The 25,482-nt window shown below is 42.9% G+C and overlaps 2 protein-coding genes across 10 annotated transcripts; one reads left to right on the top strand and one right to left on the bottom strand.

Annotated features, from left to right (window-relative positions):
• The first annotated feature begins 12,780 nt into the window (after positions 1-12,780).
• LOC124004384 (small integral membrane protein 28-like) lies at positions 12,781-15,197 on the top strand. The gene is made up of 2 exons (XM_046313239.1): positions 12,781-13,051; positions 13,872-15,197. Exons 1-2 carry the CDS (start codon positions 12,941-12,943, stop codon positions 14,286-14,288), a joined length of 528 nt encoding a protein of 175 aa, XP_046169195.1. The 5' UTR covers positions 12,781-12,940; the 3' UTR covers positions 14,289-15,197.
• Positions 15,198-19,007: 3,810 nt separating this feature from the next.
• On the bottom strand, positions 19,008-24,048 carry LOC124003959 (UPF0575 protein C19orf67 homolog). Of its 9 annotated transcripts, none has more exons than XM_046312637.1 (8): positions 23,785-24,048; positions 22,916-23,011; positions 22,565-22,763; positions 22,220-22,364; positions 21,814-21,914; positions 20,918-21,154; positions 20,524-20,685; positions 19,008-19,554 (listed from the first exon to the last, which is right to left on the bottom strand). In XM_046312637.1, the coding sequence occupies exons 2-8, from the start codon at positions 22,962-22,964 to the stop codon at positions 19,404-19,406; spliced, it is 1,044 nt and encodes a 347-aa protein (XP_046168593.1). In that variant the 5' UTR covers positions 22,965-23,011; positions 23,785-24,048; the 3' UTR covers positions 19,008-19,403. The 9 variants fall into 9 exon arrangements, with proteins under 9 accessions (XP_046168593.1, XP_046168598.1, XP_046168590.1 ...); XM_046312642.1 differs by having other exon boundaries at positions 22,565-22,796; positions 22,916-22,988; XM_046312634.1 differs by having other exon boundaries at positions 22,916-22,988.
• Between the last annotated feature and the right edge of the window lie 1,434 nt (positions 24,049-25,482).

The following is a 25,482-nucleotide window of genomic DNA, read 5'->3' as shown; positions in this document are numbered from 1 at the left end:
TTGATCCTTTTTTCATTTTCCATTGGTTTTGTCTTGTCTTCCCACACACCTGTTTTCAATCCCATTCATTACCTGTTGTGTATTTAACCCTCTGTTTCCCCTCATGTCTTTGTCAGAGATTGATTTGTTGTCAGTGTAGTGTGATTGTTTGTATAGGTGCGCGTCGGGTCTTCGTACCCATGTTTTGTTTGTACATTTATTGTTATGGAGCATACTTGTGGAACTTTATTAAAAGACTCCATATTTAAACTCCATTTGACTCTCCTGCGCCTGACTTCCCTGCCACCTATTACACCTATGCGTGACACACTGGTCACCTCCAAAAACCAATTCCTCCTTTAGCTGCCTTTCCTTCCAGTTCTCTGCTGCCAATGACTGGAATGAATTGCAAAAATAACAGATGCTGGAGACCCATATCTCCCTCACTAACTTTAAGCACCAACTGTCAGAGCAGCTCACAGATCACTGCACCTGTACATAGCCCATCCGTAAATAGCCCATCCAACTACCTCATCCCCATACTGTTATTTTACATTTTTTGCTCCTTTGCACCCCAGTATCTCTACTTGCACATTCATCTCTACACATCTATCACTCCAGTGTGTAATTGCCAAATTGTAATTATTTCACCACTATGGCCTATTTATTGCCTTACCTCCCTTATCTTACCTCATTTGCACACACTGTATATAGACCTTTTCTCTATTGTGTTATAGACTGTATGGTTGTTTATTCCATGTGTAACTCTGTGTTGTTGTTTGTGTCTCACTGCTTTGCTTTATCTTGGCCAGGTCGCAGTTGTAAATGAGAACTTGTTCTCAACTAGCCTACCTGGTTAAATAAAGGTGAAATAAAACATTCAAAAATAGTTTTCCTTATGTCCACCAACAGCAGTTAGGGACCATCAACATAGTGACAAATCAACATTTTCACATTTCCATAGCTCTTTAACCATTACTCCTAAAACTTTCAAAACTGGTTGTAGCTAACCTGATGGCATAGACACACATTGTACACACTTTTGTTTTGTCGATTTGCATCTCACACTATTTTCAAATATTTATTTACATTTTTAAATTTCAATAGCTCTTCGGTGATATGCCTTACTGACTCCAAACAAGGTTCAGATTGTACACTCAGAGGGCCTACACATCACACACCATTTAGTTTGTCCATTTTAATCTCACACGTTTTTACATAAATTGAACATTTAAATCGCTCCTTGGGATGCTTGCAAGCCGAAGAACACCATCACAACCGTGAAGCACAGGGGTGGCAGCATCATGTTGTGGGGGTGCTTTCTGCCGGAGGGACTGGTGCACTTCACTTTGACATTTCACATTCTTAAAATAAAGTGGTGACCCTAACTGACCTAAGACAGGGAATTTTTACTAGGATTAAATGTCAGGAATTGTGAAAAACTGAGTTTAAATGTATTTGGCTAAGATGTATGTAAACTTCTGACTTCAACTGTATTCAACTTCCACAAAATCTCCTGAGATTAAGGTCAAGCAGTGTTTTCACCTTTTCCACATCCATATAAGGGTTTAATTCTCTGGGTGCAAGGCACAGGGCCTCAACAAGTTGGCTGTTTCGTTCGTTGACATTTCTGGATGCTGACATTTCTCCCAGTACAGCATCCAGAGTGCTAAAAAAACACTGTCTTTTACACTCCCTCTCATTATCCTCTTCTTGCTGGCCCATTGTTGTTTCGGCCACATATTCTTTCAGATTACTACTCACTACTTTTTGCCGTTTGCTTGGGAGCGGGGGTGTCCGTGTGCTTGTATTTCCTTACAGGAATATTCCAGCCACTCTCTGCCTTTGAACCACGCGCTACAAAATGCCAGTTTTCTCCCACAGTACAGGCGGGTTGGGTATCTTGGCGGCTGCAGGCCCCTCCTCGGGTTGGGTACCTCCTATGTCACCAGGCTGCCAGAAGGTTGTGCAGGTGCCTTTGCTGCTGGGCTCAACGGCCTTGGCCTAGGTGATTAGCGTCGGCTCAGCAGCCTCGGCCTCTGTGGCAGGCTACTCCCCCTCCCCGCCGCTTGATCCTGTGCTGCTGGTGTGCCCTGGAAAAGCCACTTTCTAATATCCATCATGCTATCAGCTACCTAGCTAACTGTTAACATTAGCTAAATTCCATCCAGCTGTGCGGTTCAACTTTTTTTGGTAGTAAGTAACTTTGAAAGTAATGATTCAACCGGTAGAATGTGTATGACATAGGTATGATGCATGCAAGGGAGTTGCATGAATGAAGCATACACAACAAATCAGTTGGACGGAGGGGGCAGATTGTGGGACACAATAGGGATACAAAACTGAGGGGGCGCAATATTCCAACTCAGGGGGCACTGCCACCTTTTGCACCCTCATGACGCCGGGCCTGGATGCTCATGCATTTATTTTCTCCTTCAATATAAAAGGGACTTGACATGGTCAATCAGTGAGATTGTATTTCTATTGCTGAACCCTGCTCTCCTGGGGGATATTTATTGTTTTAAGTCCCTGTATGACGTAATGCTGAGTTTCATTAGAACAGTAGTAAACTGGCCAAAATCTCAGCCTGTGTTCATGTTGAGCCGTTTGAGGTGTAGCCCCTTTTTTAGGACCTTTTAGTGACTGTGTTTAAATATATAGTTCCTAGTTGGCACACTTTGCATATGAACAAGCATGACATGCAAAAATAGGTTGAATTTACATTTACAGCAATAATCAGTGATCCTTTATATAGCATCTTGTTGAGAACAATTGTATAATTTATTTCAGTTAAATCTGTGGTATGATTTTACACTGGATGACAAGGTACTGTGGGTGTTATTATGGCAAAGCTATGACGAAGCATGCTTAGTGCTGCACCATCAACACCGTGTGACTTCATGACAACCAAAAACTAAGGCTCTTATGAGATTACAGCTGCAGTCTTTTATAGAAGCAGACATAGAAAAAAAGAGCTGAGCAAAAAAAATGACAACATTCTCTCTGTATATGGAGTCTTGGGAAATGTCCTCGATAACACTTGGGTCTGTGTGTAGAGTGTATCCAAATCCACACAGGTTAATGTGCTTTCCATAAGCGCGTTGGCACATATGTACCTGATTGCATGTTATGTAGCCTATGATAACAATACACATAACATACTGTGTTATGAAATAGACCTGGCTTTCACATGCCATGTGGGAGTTTCTCACAACAGCCAGCCATGATGGAAATGCTTGTTTATTATCACATATAAATCCATACAATTCTGCTTCTTTTATCACCTGTCCTTCCACTCCTTTCCACCTACCCTGTCGTTCAGTGAGTCACGCTCACATTAATGAGTAACCTTGCCTGAGACCTGAACCTGCCATTAATGCCTAGCCTTAAAGCTCACCGGCCTAACACAGTCTTGTTTTGCCCACGAGACCCAGGTTCGGACCCAGTCGGTCACACCAAGTCCATGGCGTGAATGATATTCTATCATATTGGCCTGTAATCCAGCTGTAGTGTTAACTAGGATGCCAGGATTACCTTAGAATGGGTTAATATGTCTGAACTATGCCTCCCTCTATGCTCTATTTTCTCTTTATTGCAGGGCACCAGGCATACTTTTTAATGGCACCCTATTCCCTATATAGTGCATTACTTTTGACCAGGGCCCTAGTTGTGCACTAGACAGACTGATCGGCCCACTCTGGACGCCACGTGAGCTGTAATTACAGTCCCCCGCACGCCTCCCAAATCCCCCCCTGGCTCGGACAAATCCCAATCTCTCTCCTGTTTGACATCTACAGACCAATTGGAGACAGATGTTGGGCCTGACAGCTGGACCCACTGCAGTTGGTGGACATCATACATGGCTCAATCTGGACACAGGGATAATGGATGGAGATGGATGCAGATAATAACTGAATAGCTGAACAGTGGGCAGCCATCTTTAATTAAGAGAATGGGATATAATTATCTCAGTTTCTGCTGCACAGCTTTAGAGTATGGAGATAAATCCATGGAGAGCAGGGCAGCAAAATAAGAGTTCAGGCACACTGAAATCCCCCATTCCCAATATAATCCAAACTGTAATTTTCCGTCTCTGGGTTAAATAAGGGGGCAGAAAATCTGAGGAAGATTGCTCTGTTTGTAAGAGCCCCCCTTTTCCAAGAAGAGGACACTCATCCTCAGACAGAGACAGACAAGTCAGACAACACACAATTTAGTATCAAAAGGCTGATGGGAAAAAATAAATATATGATTTTAGAATTATGGGCACTGCAAGCAAATCTCCAGTAAAAGATGTTGCGTAATGTCTTTGGTTTCACAGTTAAAGAGCATCCCAGAGCAAGTGAAGATGAGGGGCTTATTTTTTTCCATTTTTTTATTTCACCTTTATTTAACCAGTTCTCATTTACAACTGCGACCTGACCAAGATAAAGCAAAGCAGTGCGCCAAAAACAACACAGAGTTACACATGGGATAAACAAATGTACAGTCAATAACACAATATAAAATCTGTATACAGTGTGTGCAAATGAAGTAAGGAGGTAAGGTAATAAATAGGCCATAGTGGCAAAGTAATTACAATTTATCAATTAACACTGGAGTGATAGATGTGCAGATGAGGATGTGCAAGTAGAAATACTGGTGTTCAAAAGAGCAGAAAAAACAAAAAACAAATATGGGATAAGGTAGGTAGTTGGTTGAAGGGCTATTTACAGATGGGTTATGTACAGCTGCAGCGATCGGTAAGCTGCTCTGACAGCTGATGCTTAAAGTTAGTGAGGGAGATATAAGTCTCCAACTTCAGTGATTTTTGCAATTTGTCCCAGTCATTGGCAGCAGAGAAGTGGAAGGAAAGGCGGCCAAAGGAGGTGTTTATCACAGGACAAGGTGAGACCCAAATGCAGACACAGAAGGCAGATGGTTGGAGTCTTAAAATGTTTATTAATCCAAAGGGGTAGGCACAGGAATGGTAGTGAACAGGCAAAAAGGTCAAAACCAGATCACAGTCCAGGAGGTACAGAGTGGCAGACAGGCTCGTGGTCAAGGCAGGCAGAATGGTCAGGCAGGTGGGTACAAAGTCCAGAAACAGGCAAGGGTCAAAACCAGGAGGACTAGAAAAAGGAGAATGCAAAAAGCAGGAGAACGGGAAAACCACTGGTTGACTTGGAAACATACAAGATGAACTGGCACAGAGAGTCAGGAAACACCAGGATAAATACACCCGGGAACATAAGCGACACCTGGAGGGGGTGGAGACAATCACAAGGACAGGTGAAACAGATCAAGACGTGACAGTGTTGGCTTTGGGGATGACCAGTGAAATATACCTGCTGGAGCGCGTGCTGCGGGTGGTTGTTGCTATGGTGACCAGTGAGCTGAGATAAGGCGGAGCTTTGCCAAGCAAAGACTTATAGATGACCTGGAGCCAGTGGGTTTGGCCAGTTGTGGGTAGTAACGGCTTTGGTGACAAAACGGATGGCACTGTGATAGACTGCATCCAATTTGCTGAGTAGAGTGTTAGAGGCTATTTTGTAAATGACACCGCCAAAGTCAAGGATCGGTAGGATAGTCAGTTTTACGAGGGTATGTTTGGCAGCATGAGTGAAGGAGGCTTTGTTGTGAAAAAGAAAGCTGATTCTCGATTTATTTTTGGATTGGAGATGCTTAATATGAGTCTGGAAGGAGAGTTTACAGTCTATCTGGACACCTATAGTTGACCTATAGTTGTCCACATATTCTAAATCAGAACCGTCCAGAGTAGTGATGCTAGTTGGGCGGGTGGGTGCGGGCAGCGATCGGTTGAAGAGCATGCATTTCTTTTTACTTGCATTTAAGAGCAATTGGAGGCCACTGAAGGAGTGTTGTATGGCATTGAAGCTCTTTTGGAGGTTTGTTAACACGGTGTCCAATGAAGGGCCAGATGTATACAGAATGGTGTCATCTGCGTAGAGGTGGATAAAAGAATCGCCAGCAGCAAGAGCGACATCATTGATATATACAGAGAAAAGAATCGGCCCGAGAATTGAACCCTGTTGCACCCCCATAGAGACTGCCAGAGGTCCGGACAACAGGCCCTCCGATTTGACACACTGAACTCTATCTGAGAAGTAGTTAGTGAACCAAGCGAGGCAGTCATTTGAGAAACCAAGGCTGTTGAGTCTGCCGATAAGAACACAGTGATTGACAGAGTCGAAAGCCTTGGACAGGTCGATGAAGACGGCTGCACAGTACCGTCTTTTATCAATGGTGGTTATGATATCGTTTAGGACCTTGAGCGTGGCTGAGGTGCACCCGTGACCAGCTTGGAAACCGGATTGCATAGCGGAGAAGGTACGGTGGGATTCTAAATGGTTGGTGATCTGTTTGTTCACTGGGCTTTTGAAGACTTTATAAAGGCAGGGCAGGATGGATATAGGTCTGTAACAGTTTGGGTCTAGACTTTGAAGAGGGGGATGACCGGGGCTGTTTTCCAGTCTTTAGGAATCTCAGAAGATACGAAAGAGAGGTTGAACAGACTTGTAATAGGGATTGCAACAGTGGTGGCGGATAATTTTAGGAAGAGAGGGTCCAGATTCTCTAGCCCAGCTGATTTGTAGGGATCCAGATTTTGCAGCTTTATCAGAACATCAGCTGTCTCGATTTGGTGGCGGGGGCACTTGGGCCAGTTGCTGCAGGGGGTGCAGCGCTGTTGGCCAGGTTTGGGGTAGCCAGGTGGAAAGCTTATTGAAATTCTTGATTATAGTGGATTTATCGGTGGTCACTGTGTTTTCTGGCCTCATTGTAGTGGGGAGCTGGGAGGAGGTGCTCTTATTCTCCATGGACTTTACAGTGTCCCAAAACCTTTTGGAATTAGTGCTGCAGGATGCAAATTTCTGTTTGAAAAAGCTAGTCTTCACTTTCCTAACCGACTATGTATATTGGTTCCTGACTTCCCTGAAAAGTTGTGCATCGCGGGGACTATTCGATGCTAGTGCAGTACGCCACAGGATGTTTTTGTACTGGTCAAGGGCAGTCAAGTCTGGAGTGAACCAAGGGCTATATCTGTTCTTTGTTCTACATTTTTTGAAAGGGCATGCTTATTTAAGATGTTGAGGAAAGCTTTTTTAAAGAACAACCAGGCATCCACTACTGACGGGATGAGGTTAATATCCTTCCAGGATACCCGGGCCAAGTCGATTAGGAAGGCCAGCTCGCAGAAGTGTTTTAGGGTGCGTTAGACAGTGATGAGGGGTGGTTGTTTGACTGCGGACCAATTACGGACACAGGCAATGAGGCAGTTATCACTGAGATCTTAGTTTTCAACAGCAGAGGTGTATTTAGAGGGCAAGTTGGTCAGGATGATATCTATGAGGGTGCCCATGTTTACGGATTTGGGGTTGTACCTGGTAGGTTCCTTGATAATTTGTGTGAGATTGAGGGCATCTAGCTTAGATTGTAGGACGGCCGGGGCATCAAGCATATCCCAGTTTAGGTCACCTAACAGTAGGAACTCTGACAATAGATGGGGGGCAATCAATTCAATCAATTCACATATGACTTATTTCTGGTGAGATGGATTTTTAAAAGCAGAAACTCTAACTGTTTGGGCATAGATCTGGATAGTATGACAAAACTCTGCAGGCTATCCCTACAGTAGATTGCAACTCTGTCCCCTTTAGCAGTTCTATCTTGATGGGAAATTTTGTAATTGGGAATGGAAATTTCAGAATTTTTGGTGGCCTTCCTAAACCAGGATTCAGACACGGCTAGGACATCAGGGTTGCTGGAGTATGCTAAAGCGGTGAATAAAGCAAACTTAGGGAGGAGGATTCTGATGTTAACATGCATGAACCCACGGCCTTTATGGTTACAGAAGTCAACAAATGTGAGCGCCTGGGGTCATACAGGGCCTGGGTTAACCTCTACATCACCAGAGGAACAGAGGAGGAGTAGGATAAGTGTACGGATAAAGGCTATAAGAACTGGTCGTCTGGTACGTTGGCAACAGAGAATAAAAGGAGCAGATTTCTAGGCATGGTAGGATAGATTCAGAGCGTAATGTACAGATAAGGGTATGGTAGGGTATGAGTACATTGGAGGTAAACCTAGACATTAAGTGACGATGAGAGAGGTTGCATCTCTGGAGGCGCCAGTTAAGCTAGGTGCGGTCTCCGCATGTGTGGGGGGTGGGACGAAGGAGGTATCTGAGGCATGTTGAGCGGGACTCCGCAGTAAAATAAAACAATGAGAGCTACCCTAAACAACAGTATGCAAGGCATATTACCATTAGAGAGAGGCACAAAGCAATCACAGGTGTTGATTGGGAGAGCAACGGGTAAGACAACAACGGGTAAACAGCTAAGACAACAACAACAACGGGTAAATGGTGATGAATGGGCAGAGAGGGTCAGTTAGCTACACACAGGGCCCGAGTTCGAGGCTGGGGCCGACAGATAAACAAAATGAAGTACCGTGTTAATGAACAGTCCAGCAGGCATCAGCTGTGTTGCAGAGTGATCATAGGGTCCAATTAGCAGCAATAGATGACACAGGGAGCCGTTCGGTACTCGTTACTATGCTGGGCAAGCGGGAGACACGGCATTCAGAAAAGCTAGTGGGCTGGGGCTAGCAGAGGCTGGTTGAGAGCACATCGGCCAAATCACGTCAGCAGACCAGCTGCTGTGTCAACAAAGGGTCCAGGCCATTTGGCAAGAGAGGTATTGTAGTTGGTGTACTTCGTTTGCTAGCCGAAAGATTAGGCTAGCTTGAGGCTAACTGGTGCTTGCTTCTGGACAAGGGCGTTAGCCAAAATAGCCACTTGGTAGAAGCTAGCTAGCTGCGATGATCCGGTGTAATGGTCCAGAGCTTTCAGCAGGAATCCGGTGATGTCGTGGAATAAAGCAGTCTGATATGCTCAGGGCTGATATCGCGCTGTGCAGACTGGCAGGTATTATCCAAGCTATCTGGGCTAAAGCATCTGGTGTCTGAGCTAAAGGTAAAGACCGCTGGCAGTGGCTAACAGTACATGTCAGGATTTGGTCAAATAAAGCATACATTACAATGGTGTTATATATATATATATTTTTGTCTCAAATGCTTTTATACAGTTGAAGTCGGAAGTTTATATACACCATAGCCAAATACATTTAAACTCAGTTCCTGACATTTAATCAGGGGTAGTAGTAAAAATTCCCTGTCTTAGTTCAATTAGGATCACCAGTTTATTTTAAGAATGTGAAATGTAAGAATAATAGTAGAGAGAATGATTTATTTCAGCTTTTATTTCTTTAATCACATTCCCAGTGGGTCAGAAGTTTACATACACTCAATTAGTATTTGTTAGCGTTGCCTTTAAATTGTTTAACTTGGATTAAATGTTTTGGGTAGCCTTCCACAAGCTTCCCACAATAAGTTGGGTGATTTTTGGCCCATTCCTCCTGACAGAGCTGGTGTAAATGAATCAGGTTTGTAGGCCTCCATGCTTGCACATGCTTTTTCAGTTCTGCCCACAAATCTTCTATAGGATTGAGTTCAGGGCTTTGTGATGGCCACTCCATTAATTTGACTTTGTTGTCCTTAAGCCATTTTGCCACAACTTTGGAAGTATGCTTGGGGTCATTGTCCATTTGGAAGACCCATTTGCGACCAAGATTTAACTTCCTGACTGATGTCTTGAGATGTTGCTTCAATATATCCACATAATTTTTCTCCCTCGTGATGGCATCTATTTTGTGAAGTGCACCAGTTCCTCCTGCAGCAAAGCACCCCCACAACATGATGCTTCACGGTTGGGATGGTGTTCTTCAGCTTGCAAGCCTCCCCCTTTTTCCTCCAAAAATAACGATGGTCATTATGGCCAAACAGTTCTATTTTTGTTTCATCAGACCAGAGGACATTTCTCCAAAAGGTATGATCTTTGTCCCCATGTGCAGTTTCAAACTGTAGTCTGGCATTTTTATGGTGGTTTTGGAGCGGTGGCTTTCAGGTTATGTCGATATAGGACTTGTTTTACTTTTGTACCTGTTTCCTCCAGCACCTTCACAAGGTCCTTCTGGGATTGATTTGCACTTTTTGCACCAAAGTATGTTCATCTCTAGAAGACAGAACGAGTCTCCTTCCTGAGCGGTATGATGGCTGTGTGGTCCCATGGTGTTTATATTTGCGTACTATTGTTTGTACTGAGGTCTTGGCTGATTTCTTTTGATTTTCCCATGATGTCAAGCAAAGAGGCACTGAGTTTGAAGGTAGGCCTTGAAATACATCCACATGTACACCTCCAATTGACTCAGAGGATGTAACTAGAAATTTGTGGAGTGGTTGAGAAACGAGTTTTAATGACTTCAACATAAGTGTATGTAAACTTCCGACTTCAACTGTGTAACTAGTTGAAACATTTCACTGGCAAATAGTGACATGGCTTTGTGTGACAAGACATTCTATATGTAAATGGTTTTACACGAGGGGCAGTAGAGACAGCAACAGGTTCACAACGTTTGGAGGTAAACGGTCGTATAAAAGAGATATGATTATTGTTGAAACTTGAATATAATGTTATCACATTGTGTTTTCTGATGACACACAGTAAGAAAAATCACACAAATTGAGGTCACACAGACAGTACACAGAGACCTATATTTCCATGCCAAATGTTTCATCCAATACATTTCTTGATGACTCTAGTTGATGGTTGACAGCCGATGGTGTCCAACCTAAATGCCAGGTCAGCTTTTAACACCATTAATACCCTTTATAAAGGATTAATTCCTGTAAACCTTATGTTTCCTTGTCCTAAATCCTGACCTTTACTCTCTGTCCCACTGTTCTAATGCATCACTTCATTACTGGACATGTCGTGTTTGGCTGCTGTCTGTGGGATATTTGGCACTCCGTCACAACCTCAATCTCTTATCCGTCAGTGTGACCTCTTTAGCTCTGTCCGTCCTATGCCTGAAACCAAAGAGCAAACGGACCTGTTTGAGTCAGGATTTTAGGTTCCTATCAAGGGTGTGTGTGCGTCAAATCAAATCAAAATCGAATTGTATTTGTCACATGCGCCGGATACAACAGGTGTAGCCCTTACAGTGAAATGTTTACTTACAAGCCCTTAAAAACAATTAAGAAAATAGAAATAAAATAAAATAGAAATATAACAAATAATTAAGTAGCAACAATAAAATAACAGTAGCGAGGCTATATACAGGGGGTACCAGTACAGAGTCAATGTGCGGGGACACCGGTTAGTCGAGGTCATTGAGGTAATATGTACATGTAGGTAGAGGTAAAGTGACTATGCATGGATAATAAACAGAGAGTAGCAGCAGTGTAAAAATGGTGGTGGGTGGGGACAATGAAAATAGTTCGGGTAGCCATTTGATCAACTGTTCAAGAGTCTTACGGCTTGGGAGTAGAAGCTGTTAAGAAGCCTTTTTGACCTAGACATGACGCTTCGGTACTTCTTGCCGTGCGGTAGCAGAGAGAACAATCTATGACTAGGGTGGCTGGAGTCTATTGCATTTTTTTTAGGCCTTCCTCTGACACCGCCTGGGAAAGAGGACCTGGATGGCAGGAAACTTGGCCCCAGTGATATACTGGGCCGTACGCACTACTCTCTGTAGTGCTTTGCAGTCGTAGGCCGTGCAGTTGCAGTTCACGCTGGTGCAGCTGTAGAACATTTTGAGGATCTCAGGACCCATGACAAATCTTTTCAGTCTCCTAAGGGGGAATAGTCGTTGTCGTGCCCTCTTCACGCCTGTCTTGGTGTATTTGGACCATGATAGTTTGTTGGTGATGTGGACACCAAAGAACTTGAAGCACTCAACCTGCTCCACTACAGCACCGTCAATGAGAATGGGGACGTGCTCGGTCCTCCTTTTTCTGTAGTCCTTTGTCTTGATCACGTTGAGGGAGAGGTTGTTATCCTGGCACCACACTGCCAAGTCACTGATCTCCTCCCTGTAGGCTCTCATCGTTGTCAGTGACTTAATGATGGTGTTGGAGTCATGCTTGGACATGCAGTCATTGGTGAACAGGGAGTGCAGGAGGAGACTGAGCACTCACCCCTGAGGGGCCCCTGTGTTGAGGATCAGTGTGGCAGATGTGTTGTTACATACCCTTACCACCCGGGGGCGGCCCATCAGGAAGTCCAGGATCCAGTTGCAGAGGGAGGTGTTTAGTCCCAGGGTCCTTAGCTTAGTGATGAGCTTTGAGGGAACTATGGTGTTGAACGCTGAGCTGTAGTCAATGAATAGCATTCTCATATAGGTGTTCCTTTTGTCCAGGTGGGAAAGGGAAGTGTGGAGTGCAATAGAGATTGCATCATCTGTGGATCTGTTGGGGCAGTATGCAAATTGGAGTAGGTCCAGGGTTTCTGAGATAATGGTGTTGATGTGAGCCAACAAACAAGACATTTCACTGCACCTATCTGGTGTATGTGAAAATAAAACAAAACAACACCAACCTCAATGGTCCAGCAGCAGCTGTGTAATCTATATTTCATCTTATCGTCTGTATTGTAAGATATTCAATTATCCTGCCCAAGTCATTTCCATGTGGCTACCAGTCTAGACTCTCGATACAGCTACCATCATCACACCGATGTTGACTGACAAATGGGGACAACCATTGTCCCCTCCCTCCCTGCCTCTATTCACTTCAATAAAGCCAAAACTAGCTACCTCAAATCCCCCCAGAGGAGATTGCCCTTGGACTTTTAGCTCCACAGTCATTGGGCGGTTCCCTGGCCTGGATCCTGTTCTGCTCTGCTTATAGCACACGATATGCCTCACCACTCCCCCCCCCCCCCTTACCCTGGCTGCACTGCTTTCTCTGTCAAACTCTGTTCGGGCACCGAGGGACACACAGCTGGATCGCTACCGACCAAATCGCCCTCTGTTTCGCGCGCTCGCTTAGTATTCGGACGTGTTTGTCTTGAGTTCTGCTACTCAGTTTGGCCCTTGTTTGCCTACTACGACACCACGGCAGCATGAGAACGCTACTGGACAGCAGCTGGATGAAGTTTGGGCCAGCCGGCAGAGGGTCCATGGATTGGGTGACTGGGTCACCTTCTCCCCCCATGGTGGAGAGACAATTACAGGTAAGGGATCATCAGCTTGTTGTTACTGAGTGAGTCTGATTCAGTGGTTGTCTTTACATATAGACTGCTGTGAGACCCAGAGAGTTTTGGTAGGCAACCCGAGTCCTGGAGAGCTGCTGCAGATTTTGAGTTAACTTTTTTTGCTTGACACCCAGGAGTAGGTAGGTGGCATAGTGGTTTAACAATCTAACAAGCAGACTGAAAATCATTCTGAAAAATACTTTTTAATTTTTAATTTATTTTATATTATCTTTTATTTTTCCTCACTGGAGGATCGCTGTCCAAGGTACTTAAGCCAGACTCCACATACTTTGGGCTATACAGACTTTTGCAGGTTACACACTTGCTGTTGTTAGTTGAGTGCCTTAAAATAGTATTGGATGTCATGTCTATGTTGAGTGCTTGTGAGTGCAGTTCATGTCAGGGCAATGGCGAAGAAAAGCTTTCAGCAGAGTGGAGTAATGTTGATCGGTCTTTAGTCAGTCATCCAGATGAGGATCAGCGTTATCTGAGCACTGAAACCGATTGGTCTGGTGAATTTGGGACACTGATTGTGTCAACAGGGGAATATAACACTCAGGCAATATCAAAAGGCATAAGCTCTATTGAGCCTCTGTAGGATATCTTGATTTCACAACCATGTATGTTCAGGTTTGAGAAGATGGAAAAGGATCAACACTGATCCAGTGGAACACATTACTGATTTTCTGATTTAAATTCTTCAAAATAGTCCTGAATGTATTTTATGGGAATCTTTTTTCTGTCCTTTCAATTTACGTGATTTATGATTTATTAACCCTTTCCCCTTCAAAACCACCAGGGCTACAACTGGAATGATCTGAACCTCAACCAGGAAGGGAGGTCAGAGCTGCTCCTCTACGTGGTCCTCCCGGTCACCTCCCTCCTCATGCTGGGCCTCCTGGTACTCCTGGCCTACTGGAGGTGCTCCTCTCCAAAGCTCAGCCTGGCCCAAATCATCACCCTGGACCTCCAGGACCCCGAGAGCAGCGAAGAGTTCCTCTCCTCGCTCACCAGCCACGGCGAACGCCGCACCAGCAGCAGCTCTGACATGTCGGACAGTGTGTTCGTCATGGTCTACCTGCCGCCGCCCTACGAGGAGACGCTGACCAAGATCACGCGTGCCGCCAGTCTGACCAGCCGGAAAGAGTCCATGAAGATAGAGGACCTGGAGGCCCGCCTGTGTCCGGAGATCAAGTCCAGTGGACGCTACGTGTGACTGGGGAACACTGGGAGTGTCTCTCAAATGGCACCCTATTCCCTATATAGCCCACATAGGGCTCTGGTTAGAAGTAGTGCACTATGTAGGTAGTAGGGTATATGATATAATTTCGGACTAGACCTAAGAAATTGCTTTTGAAGGGACTCCATATAGCAAGCTCTTTAGAATAAGGGGATTTAAATGGATTATGTAAAAACATCAGACCTGAGATCATCTTTTGTGGGTACCAGCTTTCTACACACAGGAGTGTGCAATTGCATTAAAAGCTGGAAGCTGGAAATTGTATTGATTGGCTGTACAGGATACAGTACATCTAGATTCTCTAGAGAGGACATATGCGGACTATGTACAAACCGTAGGTTACAGTAGGCAAATAAAACTCCTTCAACAATACAAAACATAATATGCAATTCATTTGCGTGGTTTTTATCTCCTAAATGAAACACATGATCTCCCATTTTTACTTCCACACATTGTATGAGCCACACCATGCTTACAACACTCCTGTATCTGTGTTGTTTCAGCTTGGTCCCTATTTGGAGACTGAAGAATGTCAATGTGTAAAGTGCAAGAAGGTTACAGAAGTCTCATATGTAATACTGTATGTCATTTGAATTAGATTTGAATTGTATTTATATGTAAGAAGGTACAAAGACCTAGCCTGGGCACCATGTCTTTGACAGGGGTGACAAGGAGTGGAATGTTAGCAAGACTGGTGCCCAGGCTTACAAAGACCTTTTCCAGGTTAATAATTCCCTTCATTCCTTGGAATCACATCATGAATGTATGTACTCCTAAAAACCTCAGACCTGATACGTTTGATAGACTACATAACTGATATGCATTCTAATTTACAAGTAATATCTTTGTACAAAGTGTTATATTGTTTTTAAATAAAGAATCCGAAAAATATCTTAACATGGTTATGATTGAGGGAGTTCCGTCATCATCACTTACACACCGAGGTTGCGAAGCTATAATCCCATGCTGCCCCACTATGGTACTACTTGGTCATATCATGTAGACTACTGAATGTAGAGGTGAGCTCTCCTTTCCAAACACCTGCCTTACATTACAGCTGTGGTCTTGCTGCATTTCTGAGCAAGATTGTCAAGAAGTGTTAGAAATGTCCAGGGGTCCAACTAGATTTTTTTCCACTTTCGGCCAAACAATCCTCAGAAGCAGCTACAACATTTCATATTCTACTCTTTGTACCATTTATTCTTGTAAATGATCCGCTTCAGATAACTAGACTATTCATGGAAGTGTTTTTATTTAAAGCGTATTTATACACCAAATGTTAATTGCTGTTAATTAACTAATTCATTTGAAAAGTCCTCTAAATGATCACAAAAACCCAAATTCTAAACATACTGTATTTTCAGCAAAGTAAATGTGTTTATCTAATCAAAACCCACATGTTAAAAACACAGATTATTAGGCTACACCATAAACAATCAAATGGATGGTTATTGGTTACATTGAGAATCAGGCTCCTCTATATGGATTTAAAGAAATATATCAGAAATAAAAGTCATATAAAAGATATGTCTTTAGAATAAAAAGTCATGCAAAATACATAAAATAAACTATGTTTATATTTCAAATAAAATATTACAGAGAACACGCTATAAATACACATCCTGTATCCCAAAATGGAAAATAAGACATGCTATTAGCCAGGCCACACATGTTGTCTGTTTGGGATCTGAGGTAGGACTTGTTGTTATATCTACCTCTGTGTAAATGTGTGTGCGTCCATACGCTTGGTTTGTCTGCGACAATCCTCCATCCACAAATCTTTCTCTGTTTTTTTTCCTACGGAAAAACTAACCCCTTCTTCTCCTTCTTTTTCTTTTTATTATTTTCCTCCTCCATCATTGTCATCCATCCCTTCATCCAGAAGGGTTCGGGTTCCTGTGAACAAAGAGAGTTGGTGAGTCGAAACTACAGGCACCTTAATTGGGGAGGACAGGCTCATAGTAATGGCTGGAATGGCACCAACGGAATGTTATCGAACACATCAAACACACGGTTTCCATGTGTTTGATGCCATTCCAGTTACTCCAACCCAGACGTTATTATTAGCCCACCTCTCCTCAGAGGCCTCCTGTGGTGGGAAAAAAACCTCAGGAAGCCATCACCATCTGCAACTGTTCAATGCTGAAGCTGCAGCTCAGTACAGGACAGACAACATTCAAGTTGACCGATATTATCAATGAGACAACACAGAATACAGCGTAGCTTACCTTCTCAAGTGGGGTGAGGAGTAATCTTCATTCTGTCAGTGCTGGCTTTCTCAATGCAAAGCTCCAGCTTGGTCTTGTCTAGGGGACATGGAAATGTGACAAGATAGGACATTTGAGCGGAAGGAAGGAGTTCAAGTTGTTCTTGTCCAACTGGTTAGCTGACTTTTACATGTAGCTGTTTACTCTACATCGGATTTTGTCATGAAATTGTGAATGAAAGAACATTGTGGAATACAAGTCATTTACAAGAGACGAGGCCTGATTCTGAATGTACCACACCAACAGTAACAGTGTTCTACCTGTATCATCCGGAGTGCTAGTCTCTCTCTTGACCGGGATGTTGATGAAGTATGGCCGGTCATCACTCTTCTTGGTGTCCTTGGCGAAGGTCAAGGTAGACCTCAGGTGAGCCATAACCTCTCGGACCATGATATCGCAGACCAGCAGAGACCGTATGTCTGGGTATAGCTGGGCTTTAACCAATGGCCACTCATGGAAAGTCCTGAAGAACTTGCTCCTGATAGAGAGTGAGACGTCTTCTAAGAATTTGGCCATCTTGTCTGGCTCATCGTTGAGCTTCTTCAGAGTGCGTAAGAACAGTCTTTGGTTCTGGTATTTCAATGCCTCTTTCTGAACCTGGATATGTATGTGCTCTACCATATCATTGCAAAGTGGGACAGCTTCCCATGAACCGTATTTCTGCTTGATTGTACATGAATCTGGGAAGACAGAGTCAAATACTTTCCTGACAAGAATAACAGGAACAATATCAAGGTTTGTCACCTTTGGTTTGTTCCTCTCTGTCTCCATCTGAGCCTGGTCTTGCACAGGCTTTCCCACAGACCTTTGTGGTTACATCAGAAACATCAGTCTGTGAGAACTGCTTCAAAAAGGTGACTGACGTCGAGAGCAAGAGGATTATCAGGCATTGTGCTGCTTGATGTTACAACCTCTTCATCGTCTTCTGCAACAAAGTATTTGGGGTTGATCCAGACTACATCTCTGTTGGAGGAACGAGGCAGAGAAACACAATGGATGTATTCCAACTTGATGTGGTCATTCAGGGGGAAAGCCTTCTGGAACAGTGCCAGTTTCCTGACCCGGGCAAGTCCCAGCCTTCTGGCAGATGCAACCAGATTGTCAGCAAAAATTGCTTGATACTTGGTGGAATTCATTACATCATCAATCTTAACCAGTGCCCCTGGACCAGTGCCCCTGGACCTATGGAATTAAAACAGCCCCAAAACATCACTGACCCACCACCATATTTCACCACGTGTATGAGATGCCTCTCCTTGTATGCATCTCTGTTTTCGACGCCAAACATGCCAATGCTGTATCTGACCAAAATGCTCAATTTTGGTCTCATCTGACCAGAGCACCTTCTTCCAATCATAATTTAAATGATGTTTGGCAAACTCCAAGCGCTTGCGTCTGTATCTTCGGGGTCATTAAGGGCTTTTTTCTGGCAACCCTTCCAAAGAGCCTGTGGTTGTGGAGGTGGAGTCTTTTTAAACCAGGTGACCCCAAGACGCCACCAAGGCCTGCAATTCTTTCACAGTGATTCTTGGGGATTTTGTTGCTTCTCTTCTCACAATCCTCCTCCCTAACCTGGAGAGCAAAATGCATTTGCGTCCTCTACCCATGAGGTTTTTAACTGTTCCATATCTTTTGAATGTTTAAATAATTTCCCTGGCAGTGCTCAGTGGTATATTCCATCATTTGTGGATCTTCTTGTAGCCATTACCAGATTTTTGAAGGTCTACAAACATCTGTCCCTTTTAAACTTTTATTTTCTTCATGGTGTTGGATGACAAAGGGATATTGCATGCGTGTTACCTCATTTTTATACCCTAGTGAAAAAGGAAGTGCTGTAATGGCTCAATATAGTTCATTAAAAGGTTTAATTTCGGTAGATGTTATTTACAATAATATTTAAGGGTGCCATTAATTGTGAAACCTTGATTTGGAGGACATTGATTTTTAATTAAATCAATAAATTATTTTGGTGGGTTCCATTAAAGTATAGTATTTCTCACATTGGTATTTTGAGTTCTCTATAATTATATTGTTTATATTGTTTAAAGTATTGTTTGCGCATTGCCAGTCAGGGGTGCCAGTAATTTTGGAGCCCACCGTAAGACATTGCGATGTCACCTCTAGATGGTTCATGTGAGCAAAAAATAACTGCGGCAAGGAAAAGTATTCTGAAACAGAACGGTCTTCATTCTGCCTAGTTGTCACAGTTGGCCATTGTTTACAAACATTTACATTTACATTTAAGTCATTTAGCAGACGCTCTTATCCAGAGCGACTTACAAATTGGACAACAAATCATTTACACTTTGAGTACAGTACAGAGACCCCATGTTTTTAAAATCTAAAAGTATTTTTGTTTAATGAAACACAATAATATATTTTCAATAAATTGTTTTATTTCATAAAATAATGCTCCCGTACAAATGAATGACAGGTCAATACTTTTATTCTTAACATCATACAAAATGATTTCCAACAACCACACAATACAGTAACATACATTAGCGCTCAATAAAACCTTGAATATGAACAGACATCAGATACAGTTCAAATGTATCACTAGCTGGTAGGGAATTGGTAATAAAACTTGCTGTCTTTATAAATTATATTCATTTTTATACAATACGTAAGGAACCTTAAGGAAAACATTGGCTAGTAGGAACGAGAGTTCAGCCCTTAAAAGTCCTTCCTAATAGTTACTTGGATTTGAAAACATTAGCCAAACATAACACAATGTAAAACTAACAATAAGCCATGTTAAATCGTTTAATCAACGAGAACCTGATATGACCAAAGGCAGTACTAGAACAGTGGCTTGTCTCTGTTATGTTGTTTCATGACTGGGGCCTGCCACTGGGCTCTGTTGAGAAAACAACATCCCCACAAGGCAGTCAGTAGCGGCGCAGGCAGAGGGCTCTTCCACTCCCAGACACAACAGCCTGTGGTACCCAGCCTGTGGAACACAGCACAGCACCCTGGAATGAACACACACACACACACAGTACTTTTTATTTTTTTTAAAAATTCATTCACCTTTACTTAACCAGATAACTTGTTCTCAACTAGACTCTCATTTTACAACTGTGACCTGGCCAAGATAAAGCAAAGCAGTGTGACACAAACAACAGAGTTACACATGGAATAAAACAAACATGGAGTCAATAATACAATAGAGAAAGTCTATATACAACGTGTGCAAATGAGGTAGGATAAGGGAGGGGTGAGGCAATAAATAGGCCATAGTGGCGAAATTATTACAGTATAGCAAATTAAAACACTGGGGTGATAGGTGTGCAGAAGATGAGTCTGCAAGTAGCGGTACTGGGGTGCAAAGGAGCCAAATAAATAATAATATAGTGATGAGGTAGTTGGGTGGGCTATTTACAGATTGGCTATGTACAGGTGCAATGCCGAAGTCAAGGATCAGTAGGATAGTCAGTTTTAAGAGGGTATGTTTGGCCGTGTGAGTGAAGGAGGCGTTGTTGCGAAATAGGAAGCCAATTCTAGATTTAATTTTGGATTGGAGATGCTTAATAGGAGTCTGGAAAGAGAGTTTACAGTCTAACCAGACACCTAGGTATTTGTAGTGGTCCACATATTCTAAGTCAGAACCGTCCAGAGTAGTGATGCTGGACCGGTGGGTAGGTGTGGGCAGCGATCGGTTGAAGAGCATGCATTTAGTTTTGCATGCATTTAAGAGCAGTTGGAGGCCACGGAAGGAGAGTTGTATAGCATTGAAGCTTGTCTGGAGGTTAGTTAACACAGTGTCCAAAGAAGGGCCAGACGTATACAGAATGGTGTCGTCTGCATAGAGGTGGATTAGAGAATCACCAGCAGCAAGAGCGACATCATTGATGTATACAGAGAAAAGTTACTCTTAAGTATTCTTTAAACAAGTCAAAGATGAAAGAGTGTTGCGTAGCGATCTGAGTGTGACTTTGTACCATTCGTAGATGTCATCTTTTATGGGTTCAGGCTGCATTTGGACCCACTGACCGATTGACCACATCTTAACCACATTGCCTATAGCAACCGTCTCCCCTTTACCCACTCCATCGCCCCCCTCAGCTGGCTCCTCAGTGACTTCCTCGTAGCACAGGAAGTAGCTGCTCGAGAAACACACACGCACAGTCACACACACAGTCACACAGAGGCAGTGAGATGCCATCTGATCGACTGTTCTTAGGCCTGAATTACAAAATGTACATTGTCATCGAACATCTCAGTTCAAAAGAGTCCCAAAGTTCTCTTGGCACTAATATTACAATGATTGGTTATTGACATGTCATGCCTTACTTTAACCCTTTCTCTACCACCCTCCCTCTCTCTCTCACTCACTACTCTGTCTCGGTGGCTTGCTCTTTCCCTGCTACTGGCCTGTCCTCCTCTGGATGTCCCTCCTTCTCGCCATCCGTTTCCTCCTGTAGGCTCTTGCTGGGTCTCTCCACATTCCAGCGCATGCGTTTGTACAGACCAGTGTGGACCCCAGCCAGGTACGGGGCTAAACGACAGTACCTGTATATGGACAGTCCCACACGGTCTATCTGACACTTGCCAATGTAGAAATGGGAGACACTGGAATGGAGCGAGAGGGAGAATGATAGATACATAAATGGTTGGATGAAGAATTGTGGAATGAATGTCAGACAAATGAGAATAAGGGTTGACAAGTCCATGCATCTGTCCTCTATATATTTGGGTCATACTCCGCAATGTTCCATTTGTGGATCTAAATACAGGTATTCAAGAGTAGGTGTTGGTACATATCGTCACTCTCTGATGAAAACCTTGCAACTAAAATCGTGTTGAAAGCACTAACTCTCAATGTAATCTGAACGTTTCATGACTCTAAGACCAAGAAAATGTATTCAAAACAGCTTCAGAAATGTCAAAATATAATGTTTGTTGAAAATAATAATAATATGGGAGTTTTTTCAATTTCTTGAAAAGTGTCTGTTTTGGAGATGAGGTTTTTACCCGACAGCGGCAATATGCGTTTGTATGTGCATCTGTGTGTTTGTGGTGGCTCACAGCTTTCAGATGTTATGTTGTAAGTACCACAGGAGGCTGGTGGGAGGAGCTATGCCAAATGGCTCATTGTAATGGCTGGAATGGTATAAATGAAACGGTATCAAACACATGGAAACCCCATGTTTGACTCCATTCCATCTACTCCATTCCAGACATTACAATGAGGCCATCCTCCAACCAGCCTCTTCTGGTAAGTACAGTACCTGGCCGGCTCAGCCTCCTCCAGAGAGAGAAAGTCAAAGGAGGCATAGGTCAAGACCAGCTGCTCCAGCCTCGCACACAGCTTCTGGGAGAAGTCTAACAACTGGAGAGATGGACAAACACATAAATACAGACAGACAAATACACACACTTACTCTATACACACCACTCTCAGTCTACAACATCGCTCTTGATCCTTCTCTATTAGTTCTCAAACCTCTCCTAAGCCTATATTCTTGTCCAAAGTTGATTCACAGAGACATTTATGTTGGTTTGAAGTGTAGAATACATTTAATATCAATAAAGAGTGCAAAGGGAAGGGATCACTGCCTCTACCTCCCTTTCCAACCAAGGTGCATGAATTAAGGACAGATTCATACGAGTAGGGTTGAGTTTCGAGGCTCTTACTCGTGAGCGGATGTACATGGGTAGAGGCCTGCGCTGGGGCAGGGTGCTGCGAGCTGTCGACTCCAGGTAAGTGAAGTAGGGCTGACAGGTCCGCAGGAAAGTAGGAACCACGCAAGCAAAGATTTCCTTCTGCAGAACGTCACTCCTGCAGACAACACACACACGGTTATGTCACAGGACAGGGCTTCATTATGTATTACTTTAACCCCTTTGATAAATAAACAATAAATGTAAACCCTACTAATGTAATTGCATAGTTAAGCTGCCCTATTCATTGACTCACCTAACCTCTACCTATCATTATCTTAGACTGCATTAACAACTTTCCTAACTGACTAACGTTACCTGGATAAAAGGTTTGTTTGAAACTCATCTGCTTTAGTTAGCAGGTACTGGAATTGCTGTTCAATGGGTCTGAGCTTCTGATCCATCAAGTTGATATCCTGGCATGACGACATGGACTCCAAATTCGCATCACCTGTGCTGTCCATTTGGTCGCCACATGAGGGCGCCAAAGCACTATCCTCTACTTGCGCCACAGAGTCTGAGAAATTATGTTGACTTGAGTTTGATTAGCCTAGTCAAATCAAATTGTATTGGTCACATACACATGGTAAGCAGATGTTATTGCGAGTGTAGCACATTTTTTTGTGTACATCATTATTAAGCTACCTACGCATTTTGACAGTAACTCACCTGTGTCTGGTGAGGATTCAGGATTATTTTTCGTCTCCCCCTGTTCCATGCTTTCTTTGTAGCCTCAATATAGCTAGAAGGAATTGACATCTTAAACTATAAATGTAATAACATGTATATAAGAAACTGTCAAGATGTTACTATTCCCTCTGCTAAAATATACTGGAATGCAGCCCTAGGACAAGTGAACTGGAACAAAGTATCGCTGTTGTCTGGCAAATATTGTGTATCTAATAAGGTGAAAGAAGTATCATACAAACTCATTAATAGCATCTACCCTGTAAAGACCTTTATTATACCTAGATTCAAAATAGTTACTGATAACAAATGTGTATTTTGTGGTTGTGACCCAGAAACTCTTGACTACTTATTTTGGGACTATGTCAGAAGATTTCAGTGAGTTAGAATATTTTATTTTAAAATTAACGACAATTAATATTACATTTGAGAGACTCTGGTATTATGTTATTTTTTGATCCAAATGATATGGACCCTGATTTAACTTTCATTCATTTGTTCATTTTTCATGTCTGATTCTTTATCCATAAAATGAAGTGGGCAGAGAACAAACCCCTCTTCACATTGTTTACGATAGAATTGAAATATTATTTTGAAATTATCAGTAAGTGTAAAGACCAATTAATAATAACCCATGTTCGCTTTCGGTTGACACCTCGAAATCCTTCATCCTTCATTAGCTAGCTAGCTTTAGCTTGTTAGCTAGCTAGCAACTGCAATTTAAGAAACTGTTTTCTTGTGTGTTGTATTAATTGAACATTTAACAAGTTGTTACAACTTTCTACGGGTACTTAGCCAGTATTTTCACGAATTGAGGATAGTTAGCTATTAACTAACTAAGTTACACCTACGCCACTTTCCCCACTCCTCTGAATCATTGTAGAGCTCATGTGCGGCGCCTTACACCGTCGGTCCAAGAACTTGACAAGTACGGTTTTCAACTGGTCTCCGTCTCCAGCCTCCTCTCTTTCCCTTGGCTTCTACATCTGACGCTCAGCCCCGTCTCAACTGAATTTGTCAATCTGCAGGCTAGCCTAGCGCGATAACTACTACCGTGAGCGCGTGAAGCGACCCATAGAAAAGAGCGAGCGGAGCCCTCTGCTGGCCGAAACATGCACAAAACCTCTTGACAGTTATGTGGGCTTATTTATATACATAATTGGAGATAGACAACCATTCTGTCTATGCAGACTAATAAATAAATGATTGCAAAATGACAAAAAATTACCATATATCTTACACCACATATCAAAAGTTCAAAAGTTCAGAAGTTAGTTTGCGGAGTGCAGACTGATGACAATCGGCTCGACATCGATTTATGTCTCTTTCGGTTCTTGCCACCAGAGGGAAACATTGATATATAAAACCCCATTGAATCAACGTGATTTGGGTTACGTTACATTTTAAACTTTTTTGGAGATGTCGTATATGATCAGAAAATGTATAAATCTCCCGGCGTGGTGCGCTGTTGTAGTTGGCGTAATAGTGTATGTTGTCATGACATAATATATGAGCCTATGACGCAAACGCAGTCAACAAATTATTAAATTGATTGGCTCAGTCGAGTTGATAGTTTGCATAGGACAGTCATCCTCATGTTCAAAGACATTACTTTGCCTGGACAAGATAATTCTGTGTAACTGTAAGTATTGTATTAAAATGTTCAAGCATTTTATTAAAAATGTATTTGTTTATTATTTTTCTATCGTTGTACAGGTCCAATCTGAAGGATGTCTTAATATAAAATGAGTAAAAGTCATAAACGGTTGAGGAGAGTTCGTCTAAAGGTAATTCTCATATACGAAGAAAAACATATTTATCTGTGTGTCTCCGTAATGGGGAATTGTTTTTGTAGTACAACCATATGCCAGAGGTTTTAAAACCTCTTCTAGAGGACCCCCAGACATTCCACTGTATTCCACAGCTAGCACACACATTCAACGTGTCAACTAATCATCAAGCCCTTGAATCAAGCCCATTAAAACAATGGGGTTTGCTTGTTTAGGGCTACAACAAAATTGTGAAACGTCCGGGGTTCCCCAAGGAGAGGGTTGAAAACCACTGGCCTATGCAAAAACAGACTGATATGCTTTATGGTTGGAAAGGACGACTCAAAATGGAGGTCTCAAGTGTAATTTAGTTAATTTTGTACCTATATCATTTACATTTACATTTAAGTCATTTAGCAGACGCTCTTATCCAGAGCGACTTACAAATTGGTGCATTCACCTTATGACATCCAGTGGAACAGCCACTTTACAATAGTGCATCTACATATTTTAAGGGGGGTGAGAAGGATTACTTTATCCTATCCTAGGTATTCCTTAAAGAGGTGGGGTTTCAGGTGTCTCCGGAAGGTGGTGATTGACTCCGCTGTCCTGGCGTCGTGAGGGAGTTTGTTCCACCATTGGGGAGCCAGAGCAGCGAACAGTTTTGACTGGGCTGAGCAGGAACTGTACTTCCTCAGTGGTAGGGAGGCGAGCAGGCCAGAGGTGGATGAACGCAGTGCCCTTATTTGGGTGTAGGGCCTGATCAGAGCCTGGAGGTAC

Source organism: Oncorhynchus gorbuscha, linkage group LG18, assembly GCF_021184085.1.
Source record: "Oncorhynchus gorbuscha isolate QuinsamMale2020 ecotype Even-year linkage group LG18, OgorEven_v1.0, whole genome shotgun sequence".
In the NCBI taxonomy this organism is placed as follows: domain Eukaryota; kingdom Metazoa; phylum Chordata; class Actinopteri; order Salmoniformes; family Salmonidae; genus Oncorhynchus; species Oncorhynchus gorbuscha.
This window is presented reverse-complemented; position numbering and strand designations above follow the sequence as displayed.

What these genes read in the sequence shown, in the direction of transcription:
- LOC124004384 (XM_046313239.1), top strand. Translation starts at nt 12,941, where the DNA reads ATGAGAACGCTACTGGACAGCAGCTGGATGAAGTTTGGGCCAGCCGGC. An exon ending in TGGTGGAGAGACAATTACAG is followed by an intron (nt 13,052 to 13,871) that starts GTAAGGGATCAT and finishes CAAAACCACCAG; the next exon opens with GGCTACAACTGGAATGATCT.
- LOC124003959 (XM_046312637.1), bottom strand. Translation starts at nt 22,964, where the DNA reads ATGGAACAGGGGGAGACGAAAAATAATCCTGAATCCTCACCAGACACA. An exon ending in CAAACAAACCTTTTATCCAG is followed by an intron (nt 22,365 to 22,564) that starts GTAACGTTAGTC and finishes TGTTGTCTGCAG; the next exon opens with GAGTGACGTTCTGCAGAAGG. An exon ending in CCATGTACATCCGCTCACGA is followed by an intron (nt 21,915 to 22,219) that starts GTAAGAGCCTCG and finishes CCATCTCTCCAG; the next exon opens with TTGTTAGACTTCTCCCAGAA.